General features: G+C 37.5%; 1 protein-coding gene across 1 annotated transcript in view; it reads left to right on the top strand.

Moving 5' to 3' along the window:
- Positions 1–2416: 2416 nt before the first annotated feature.
- Positions 2417–10727, top strand: part of LOC121407198 (probable phospholipid-transporting ATPase IIB) — a 35929-nt gene continuing 27618 nt past the window's right edge. The window contains exons 1-2 of the mRNA XM_041598156.1: positions 2417–2505; positions 8620–8772. Coding sequence (XP_041454090.1) covers positions 2423–2505; positions 8620–8772 — 236 coding nt within the window. The 5' untranslated portion in view covers positions 2417–2422. The remainder of the gene's footprint in view (positions 2506–8619; positions 8773–10727) is intronic.

Below are 10727 nucleotides of genomic sequence, written 5' to 3'. Positions count from 1 at the left end.
AGTGGATCAAATTTGAACCCTCTGGGTTGGTACAAATAGCTGCACCCAAAGGGGTGCTAATGCGTGTATAAACTTATGCTCATTTGAGGGTGCATTTGGCTGTGTTAGGTACCCTATAGGGTGTGAAATTGAACAATGTGATAAAGGTTCAAATTTGAACCCTTTTTAATGTCAAGTACTATGCACCTTAACAGGTTCAGATTTGCACCTGCAAGCGAGCATTTCTTGGTGCATTTAATGATAAAAAGGTGCATTTTTGTTTACCTTTTGCCACTTATAGGGTGCACTACACCCTTAAAGGTTGGTACAAGTGTTTCAAAAATTTCTTAGTGTGTAAGAGGAAGTTCACCCTGCCGATAGGTTTTTTTTATTAAAAAAAATATTGAACAGGGGCCGCGGAAGTGGGGGGGGGGGGGGCTTCAGCCCCGTACAAAAACATAACAATGACCATATAGTCTCCATACTGTGATTTTTTGCATGCTTAGCCCCCCACCCACCCACTTTGAAAACCGTTCCACGGCCCCTGTTGAAGATGAACATCCATCAAAGAAGAGATTTTTAATTGTTTAAGTTATTAATATGTCACATCATATGCGAGATACTCTCCTATTATCATGTAATATAAATTCCGATTTTGAACGGAACACTTATGAATAGTGATGTTCTTCTTATAGAAAGTGTGTCTAATTATCTATTCTCTGCACAAATGAAATATCTTTCTTTTTTGAGAAAAATGTATGGAAATTATATTATATGGAGGATCTACTGGTAATTGACGAAAGACATTTGTATCAACATGTTTTTATCAAGGATTTCATTCAAATGGTTATAAACTCAAGATAAATACAAATATACAAATCTTTATTTTATATCAACAAGGACATGCAAAAACATTCACCAAAGACTGAAGCAAATAAGGATGGAATGAACTGCCATAAAAATATATATTTGAATCTAAAACAAACAAACTAAACTGAGCCCCTACCCTATATTTTAACAATAATTTATATTGAATTACTAAATGATTTGTAGGAAAACAGAAATCAACATAATCATTGCATCCCATTTTACATCAAGCTTCAACATATGTACTCACATACACATACACTCACACACATCATAAGTCTCCGTTAGATGGAGAAAAACTGAATAAAACAAAATTCAAACTTTAATTACGATCATCATTTAAAAATTGGCCCAAAACACAAAATTAATGAAGCCAAAAAGCTAGTCCTGTGGCGATGCTTCCTTAACAACACTTTATAAACAGCGATTTTTTTTAAAAAAAAAAAAGTTTACTTTTACACGAAAGAAAAAAAATAGCAAAGGCAACCTCTTGTGCAAGGCATTGACTACACTGTACATGATGTAGTTTCGAGTTCGATATCGAAAAGCACGTACTTTTTGCAAGGATCCAATTTTATTTTGCCCTATATATCTTTCCCCCTTAAATGGCATTCACCCCTCATTCTGTAAGACCATGGGTCCATGGTAAGACTTACCTTTGATTACAAAATAGGGATCATCAATGTAGATCGACCCTTTCTCTGTTTTATGATAATAGCGAACCCAAAGTTTATAGCGACACTCACTCATAACAAATCCTACAATTTTATGAATAGTGACTCTTTCTGCTTTATTATCAGGATTTAGTCATCATGCAATATATGAAGACCTGACATGCAAAAGGGGCTAAATCCATTATTCATTTGGCATTTTCATCATGATTATCAAACCGACTACTATAGTATATTCCAACTCCAAAATCTTTCAAGAAGTATGTTTAAATAACGGACTTGAAATTTACGTTAATAAATGCAAAAGGGACTAAATCCACGTCTGATCATTTTTCATAAAAAGATATATATTAAATTAATTATGATTTTTTTTTTGGGGGGAGTCCCTTTTGCATTAAAAGTATCGAAGGGTAATATACTGGACAAAGGTTTAACAGGAACACAATCTGTCTAGTGGTTTTACTGTTCTGTTTACTGGTTACATGTTGTACGGTACCTTTGCCCGGTGAAGCAACAACTGAAAATTAGTTATGCCAAAGGGATGATCCAGAAAATAATAAATATAAACAATTATATGAAACAAAAGACATCTGCATATTTTTTTACTTGTCATATTTGTTACCAACAGGCCTATAGATAGCATAATAAAATATTGATTTATGAATAATGAGCAAAATTTTTCATGAAGTACCCCCCCCAAAAAAAAAAAAAAAAGAGAGAGGCAGGGGAGCGTGCGGGGGATCGACGTGGCCCATGACACTTCCCACTGCCACAATCTTTAATAATTGAGGAGACGATATGGGATGGGCCATGGACCCGTTGGGAGAGGTTGCGGGCCGGGGGGGGGGGATTTGTCTCGATATCCCATCATGCATCATGATCTCGCGAAATACCGGAAGTTGACTATGGCGAATCATTATTCTACACGAATTATCGGTTCAAGGAGGAAATATCAACCGAGTTACTCCAGATATCAGGAACTAGAAAGGTATTTACCTCACCTATTATAAATATCTGTAAAAGATTAGCATGCTAGAAACATTTCTGGTTATCAGAAAGTAATATTATTGTGTTATCGATTGGAAATCGCGAAAAAAAGCATGTAGTTTTGTCATTTTGGAGCCCCTGAAATGCAGGGTGTGCCTCGCTTTGCGATCGTGGGAGGGTTTCGGGTGGATCGATTTTGCGTTCTCGTGGTCATGGTCCATGCACGGGTGGTATTCTGAAAAACAGTCTTGACTTTTCTTCGAAGTCAGCAAGATAACAGCTCGCTAAAGTTCTTTTTAATTGGTATTCTGAAAATTGTCTTATCTATTTCATCATCAACCTAGACTGTCTAAAACTAGTGTTAGTGTTGTTATCTAGAAAAAAAAATCCCGGTCCGAAACCGTCCCGGCAACTTCAAAATTTCCTTATCGGGATCCCGGCTCGTCCCGAATCCCGAAACGTATCTCCACGCACAAATGCAATCCAAAACTGTATACCTACATTTCCAGCCTTAAATACGGTACAACACTTCGCACTGGTGGTGCACCAGACAGTCAGACAGTCAAAGTGTGCATGCCACCACCGCAGATTGTAAACATTCACTCAAAACGTGGGGAAAATAATGATGAGACAGTCAAAGCGTGCCACCACCGCAAACTGTAAACATTGATGACCACTGACATGACCCGAATTATGTTTGAGTCGATCCAGCTGCTGATCTGACAGTCCAATAACACACGTGTCGGTGCCACTGATCTGTGGTCGGTGCGCACGTGGTTGACAGTTTTAAGCAAATTGCGTAATGTCTTGTCAGTGCGCCTGTGGCCCTAGCTAGCCCGGAATATGGATTAACTTTCAGTTTCACTCTCTCGTAACTCTGAACAGTATGATATCACTACTGAGAAAAGTGAATACTATCTTATCAGAGAAGCTTATTTGGAAATTTTAAAGATTAGTCCCGGCGGCTGGCACTTCGCATCAAAACAACAAACTCATTTTTTTCTTTAATCATGAATTACTTTCGATCAAGAAAACATTATTTGAATAGATACTCAGACTATTCACAGTAAAAAAAATATTTTGAACAACTATTTAAATATTAAGAAACAGTGTTTAAGCCAGTCAATATACAACTATTTTTTAAACTATTAAACCAATAGAAATTTTTTAAAACTTTAAACAGTTTGTTTTTAAATATTTTTTGCAATTTCCAACGATATCATTTAAAACTGTTAATATAATTGGAAATTTGTTTGATGCATTTAACAACATATTTTTACAACATATAGGGTATGATATGACTTTCAAAACAATGTTGTTTCAAAGTTTAAACAACGCCACTTTAAACATCGCCAATTCTAACAGCGTTTTGGTACAATTTTATAATTTAAGTCGAAATATATCTAGGAGTTGACCGACTGGTTTGCAATTGTAAACATCAAGTCAACACTATCAACCATTGACGGCTGTCGATGACAGATGGTCCCCAGTCGTGAACGACCAAGCACTTCCCGTAATCCCCCCCTTTCTCTCTCTCTCCCGGCTCTAACCAGCTGAAACATGGTGCGCATTCGTCTAGTTGTTATTTGCAAACCTTTTCGCAAAAAATACCCCAACAAATACAATCATCACAAAATTAATGTCGACTTTTTTTAAATGACTAAATTTGCAAATACTCATAGATCATCATCGTCAATTGTTAGTAAATTATTTCATGATAAATTCACTAGTCCATACATATCGTAGCAGATTCAACTCGAAAGTATGGGGTAAATGAATGACTCGGTAAAACGAACTGAGGCGAAAGAGGTCTGCACATGAGACTATACATTAGACGATTGTTGTCTGCGTAGATCTCTCGGAGCCATGTGCAAAGCTAGATTGCGTGCATGCTCATGCGATCGACGAGTACAGACAGCTATGTAATTGCGTAATATTTCGAGGTGCATGTGCACACAGCCAGTTGAAACTAAATTGTTCTCTCGTATTTCGTAAGTACAATTACTAATTAGGGAAATATTACAACATGAATTTGGCCATTATTGATTTTATTTTCCTGCCGGGATACGGTCTAAGTTGATTGATCCCGGAACCGTCTCGGAGCCTCAGACCGCCGGGAATTCATCCCAATCCCGGAACGACTGACAACACTACTGTCTACAGCTGGCGCTGGCAGCCGTCTGTTGACATGGTGGTTGAGTGTTTCGAGGACTTGGAGGAGTTTCTTATTTTACATCCGATTTTGATGAAATTTTCAATGCTTGTTGGATTTTCTCTTTTTATTCAAATCAAATTTTTGTTGGGGTATAGATATCTACTTGTCCTTTAAGTCAATTATTTCAATGGCTAATTTGGTTTCAGTCAATCAGATGTCTACAACAAGCCTAACCCAGGGAACTCGCGGGCGGGAGCCCAGGATCGTACGTGCAATTTGGCATACTCACCTGACAAGCGTGAAGTATGGTCAAAATAATTCTCTGAATAAATAGTTAAAACAGAAATCAAGCACTTACCACGATTATATGGATGAAGGTCTAACGAGTGGCAGTTTTTCTGACATCTGGGCACAGACTGGAACCTCAAAAAATGAAAAGTTCTCTCCTTCTACCCTTCTACCCCCGTCTCGATCGGCCATTTTGTTACAATTCATAACAAAAATGGGTTGAATCGTGCCAATACGTGACACAAAATCGTGCAAGTGTCAGGCTGGCTATATTTTGACCAATCATGCATAAAATCAATCTGTCGAGAAGTTTTGTGAATATACATGTATATACATATAGACATTTAAAACTTTAACATTAAAAAAAAAATTCTCCTCGTACACAGCTCAGACATAGCCTGGAGGCGTCTGGGGAGTAAAAGTCATCTACTCTACGTAGGGTTACTCCCCACTGACACCTGGGATCCTAAGATATATTCACCCACGTACGGGTACAAAACCTGAAACTTTGGCCCCCGAGATTTCTACTTTCCCTCTAAAACTTAAAGATCTAGCCCTAAAACATGGGGTTCAACTTAATTTCCAACATTTCTGCGATATTGATTTCATTTTCAAAGAAGAATTCATTAAAGAAACGAGAAATTTGTTATGAAAAGATGGGAAGAGCTTACGGCAGTGTTTACGTCGCCATCTTGATTTCTTTGTCTTCCGCTTGGTGACAGCACACAAATTTGCATGCTGTCGCCAATTGTATCCCGTTTTAACCTGAAGTGCACCAAAACGGGGAAAAATAAACTTCGCGCAACTTCGCTTCCCTGTTTTAACCGAACTTAATACACAAACTTCGGTCTCTGTATTTGGTGAGTGGAGCCATCAGAGTTCAGCGGAACAGCCAACATAACCAAACAGAAACCAAAGTTTTTGGTCTACATCAGCCTAGACCAAAAGCTTCGGTCTCTGTTATGTTGGTTCAGCTAAACTCCATTTGCTTCACTCACCAAATACAGAGACTGAAGTTCTTGCGCGATCTGTGCAGGGGACTCAATGGCCATATGTATATGTATATGTACTACATGTAAGTTCGGATAAAACGGGGAAGTGAAATTGTGCGACAGCCGAGGTAAGTCACTGTTTTTGTTCCTTTTAACTTGATTTTTCCCTGTTTTTTGGCAATTAATGCCAAGAGGGAATATTAATTTGCATTTCGGTCATGTTAATCTTCAAAAGTTTGATTCATTATAAAGACTAAAATTGAAGAGCCCCGACTGGGGGGATTTTGCATTGTAAGTCCCCTAATAGTGGCTGCACAATAGCATAAGGAATAAATAAAGAATTAACAAACTCCTCGAAACAGACGGCTGCCAGTCTTGTTATATGCTTAGGTCAACCAATATAATCACCTCTTCTGAAAAATAATGAAGCGCATTGTTGATGAGGTGTAATTTCCTTGCGCCCCGAAGCTTGGGTTAGTGCACTTCTGTGCTGAAAATACACGTGGCTCAAGTATTTTCAAAGACATATTTTCTCTGAAAAGATTCATCATCTCGAACACCACTTTTGATTGCTGAAGAGTCTACCAATCCGTTGTTGTAATGTCATTTGAATGATGTTCTTGCGGAATGCAGCAAGAAATACCGCAAGTAAAAGTCTAAACCGCACCCGTGGATTAACCGCATCCCCCACTTTGGACTAAAATAAATAATTATCACACTCTCTTTCTAAATCCTTCTCACATTTACAGTTCATGCATACATGTATTTGAGGTACCAAGAAACAAAAACTAAGTTAAAGATTTCAAAGAATCAAAAGAGATTACCAGTAAACGGAAATCTACTGTTCTTGATCAATTCATCTACAATTTAGCAAGAAAGAAAGGTTCCGACATTGGCAACTTACTTTTTTTTTAATAATGTTTTTATTCTGATTTCATGAACGAAAAAGTTACATAACATTTCATTTCAACATTTCAAATCACATATAATACTTTACATTTCATATTTTCACTTTTTTCACTAACTTATTATAAGCATGAATCATACATGTATATACAATGAAAACAATGAAATCAGTTATTATGAAAATGCTTAAAGACCAAACTTCCCCCTCCCCCCCCAACACACACACACAAACACATACAACACACAACTGTCCAGAAGATCTGATCACACTCTGTACAAAACAATTCGATGAACAATTTTGAATATAACAAGCTCACGAGAGAAGCATTACATATATTGAAGTACAATAAAGACTTACAAACTTAACCTTTTCATAATTTTTCTGTTTCCCATTTTTGCAAGTGCCGCCCTAATTTTCCCATTTTAATAGCTATTATCTTTTCTTGATCCTTATATTCTAAAATAAGTTTATATCGTCAATGGTTGGTAGTACCCCCTCCTTTCTAAATATAAATATATATTTTACCATAGTATTGCAACTTTTTATTCTATTTGTATTGCCTGACAAACCAACAAATATATCCCGCCAATTGCTGCCTGCGCCTCCCCAAGTAACGGCTGCCGGGAACGGTGGCAGCTACATGTTATCTATTGTGGTGGGCGTACAGAGAGTATTCATTGCACAGTGTCATTGCAAATTATAGGCGGTATTTTTACAGATATGAAATCGATCGATGGCCAAAACTGTTGGATAATTTACCTTCTAAAATGATTGAGGTATACATGTACATCGAGCATACCTCAAAAGAAAGAGAATGATTCGACGAAACTAAGTTTTACAATTAGATCATTGCGGCGGGTATCTCAGCTTCACAATGTCAGCCATTGTTACACTGACTGTAGGCTTAAACTTGATAGATGGCGCTGTCCGTATTGAGGCCCAGCGTTAGCTAGCGAAATTAGCTAGGAACTTCATTTGAGAGCTTTGAAGAATAAATAGAAGACTAGGTTTCAAGTTGAGGGATTACTCAAGCATGAGATCTGTGCAATCTTGGTGAAACAAGCAGAAATGAAATCGAACGATGGCCAAATTTGGTGGATAATTTATCCTGCTAAAATGATTGAGGTATACACTGCGCATACCTCAAAAGAAAGAGAATGACTTGACGAAACTGAGTTTTACAATTACATCATTGCGGCAGGTATCGCAGCTTCGCAATTTCAGCCATTGTTACACTGACTGTAGGCTTAAACTTAATAGATGGCGCTTTCTGTATTGAGGCCTAGCATTAGCTAGCGAGACATACATGTACATGTATGTTGTTTTTCCCCGGGAAACAAAAAGAAAATGTGATGAAATGTTTGTGCTGTGCCCTGATTTACTAGAAAATCATCCTGCCTAAGTTCTTTCGATGATTTGGGTGAGATATTTTCATGTAAAATAATGTTGTAGGTAGACAATATTGGGAAATATATGTAATCAAAGTGAGTTTGCATAAAGGATTGAGTTAAAATTGAAATCTCATTTCCTCACGTACTAGATTGAATTGAAAAAAAAATCTCAGCAAGTGTGCGTCCGGAAAATAGATCTGGATGAGGGGAGCAGGATACGAGAGGTCGGACTGTACCAGAATAATATCTGGGATTCTATATCTACTGTAACGTACACACGTACTTGGAAGATCGACAGTTAACATCAATTGATGCAGACTTTCTCATTAAATCAATGTTTATTGCAAATATATTCATTTGTCTTTTAAATTCTTTATGACAGTGTTGGATCAGAGGAAGATTCAGTTGAGGACCTCCCTCTGGCCATGGGAGAGGACGGTTTCGACAACGAGAATGAGTCATTGACTCGACGAGGCACCCACAGGCAGGACCCTTTAACACGTTTTTTCTGCAACATTAACAATGCCTGTTCAAGGTAAGCAATCGATGTGTGAGTTTGCAATTTAGTCAATAAAGTACAACATGTACATGTATGTCAAAAGGGGATGTTTTCTTGATCATAAAAATTTCGTATTTGCTTGTTTTACATGCTTCAGCAAGGTGTGTTTGTTATCTGATCAACTTTACAAGTGTACAACTGACTTCTGTAGTACAGTCATTTAAAATTCTTAGGGTCTCGGGAGAAAGCTGCATATACTGTACGACCAAACACCCCAAAGCCAACACTACATGTAAGTCGCCCAAAATGAATATTGAGATTTTTATTGATCTAACGACTTTTGGGTACTTCCTAAGATGATTGATTGACAATAACCCTCACAAGTACTTGATTTGAATGGAGAGGAAATTCATCAAGAGCTTTGAAGAATAAGGAGAAGACAAGGTTTCAAGTTAAGGGATCACTCATGTATGAGATCTGTGCAATCTTGGTGAAACAATAACTCGATAAATAGTGTCAGAGAAACTGGTTTCTTTTCTTTTATTCAACCTAAATTACAATTTCAAATTTTGACAGTATGAACTTGATCTTTTAGATTTCAAATCAGCTAATTGTCTAATTTTTGTCTCACCTGCGAAGCAAAGTGAGACTATAGGCGCCGCTTTTCCGACGGCGACGGCGGCGGCGACGGCGACGGCGGCGGCGTCAACATCAAATCTTAACCTGAGGTTAAGTTTTTGAAATGATGTCATAACTTAGAAAGTATATGGACCTAGTTAATAAAACTTGGCCATAAGGTTAATCAAGTATTACTGAACATCCTGTCAGAGTTTCATGTCACATGACCAAGGTCAAAGGTCATTTAGGGTCAATGAACTTAGACCATGTTGGAGGAATCAACATCGAAATCTTAACCTGAGGTTAAGTTTTTGAAATGTCATCATAACTTAGAAAATATATGGACCTAGTTCATGAAACTTAGACATAAGGTTAATCAAGTATCACTGAACATCCTGCATGAGTTTCACGTCACATGACCAAGGTCAAAGGTCATTTAGGGTCAATGAACTTTGGCCGAATTGGGGATATCTGTTGAATTCCCATCATAACTTTGATTGTTTATGGATCTGATTCATGAAACTTGGACATAATAGTAATCAAGCATCACTGAAAATTTTGTGCAAGTTTCAGGTCTCATGATTAAGGTCAAAGGTCATTTTGGGTCAATGAACTTTGGCCGAATCGGGGGTATCTGTTGAATTACCATCATAACTTTGAAAGTTTATTGGTCTAGTTCATTAAACTTGGACATTAGAGTAATCAAGTATCACTGAACATCCTGTGCGCGTTTCAGGTCACATGACCAAGGTCAAAGGTCAATGAACTTTGGCCGAATTGGGTGTATCTGTTGAATTACCATCATAACTTTGAAAGTTTATGGATCTGATTCATGAAACTTGTACATAAGAGTAATCAAGTATCACTGAACATCCTGTTCGAGTTTCAGGTCACATGATCAAGGTCAAAGGTCATGTAAGGTCAATGAACTTTGGCCATGTTGGGGTTTTTTGTTGAATAACCATCATATCTCTGTAAGTTTATTGGTCTAGTTCATAAAAAAGGGAAATAAGAGTAACCATGTATCACTGAACATCTTTTGCGAGTTAGAGTAGTATTCAAAGTCAGCACTGCTGCTATATTGAACCGCGTGATGCAGGTGAGACGGCCAGAGGCATTCCACTTGTTACTTTTTGGAGACCAAGAGAACCTTCCTGGATGATGTACTGTTGGTTTTGTACCATGCATAACACTTTTCATTGCCAATGCAGGAGTTTGGGATGATTGCAATTGGTCAGGTCTATTTTTGTATATTTTGAGGTTTATCGCTCTAATATTGTATGTTGTGAAAGTGTACAATTCAATGAGGAATGACCTTTGAAAAATATTTTTAAAAATTGACCGACTAGAGTCTACTGGTAAATAAAAATGCA

This window comes from Lytechinus variegatus, chromosome 2, assembly GCF_018143015.1.
Source record: "Lytechinus variegatus isolate NC3 chromosome 2, Lvar_3.0, whole genome shotgun sequence".
Lineage (NCBI taxonomy): Eukaryota > Metazoa > Echinodermata > Echinoidea > Temnopleuroida > Toxopneustidae > Lytechinus > Lytechinus variegatus.
The sequence above is the reverse complement of the archived record's forward strand: the minus strand, read 5'-3'. Positions and strand labels throughout refer to the sequence as shown.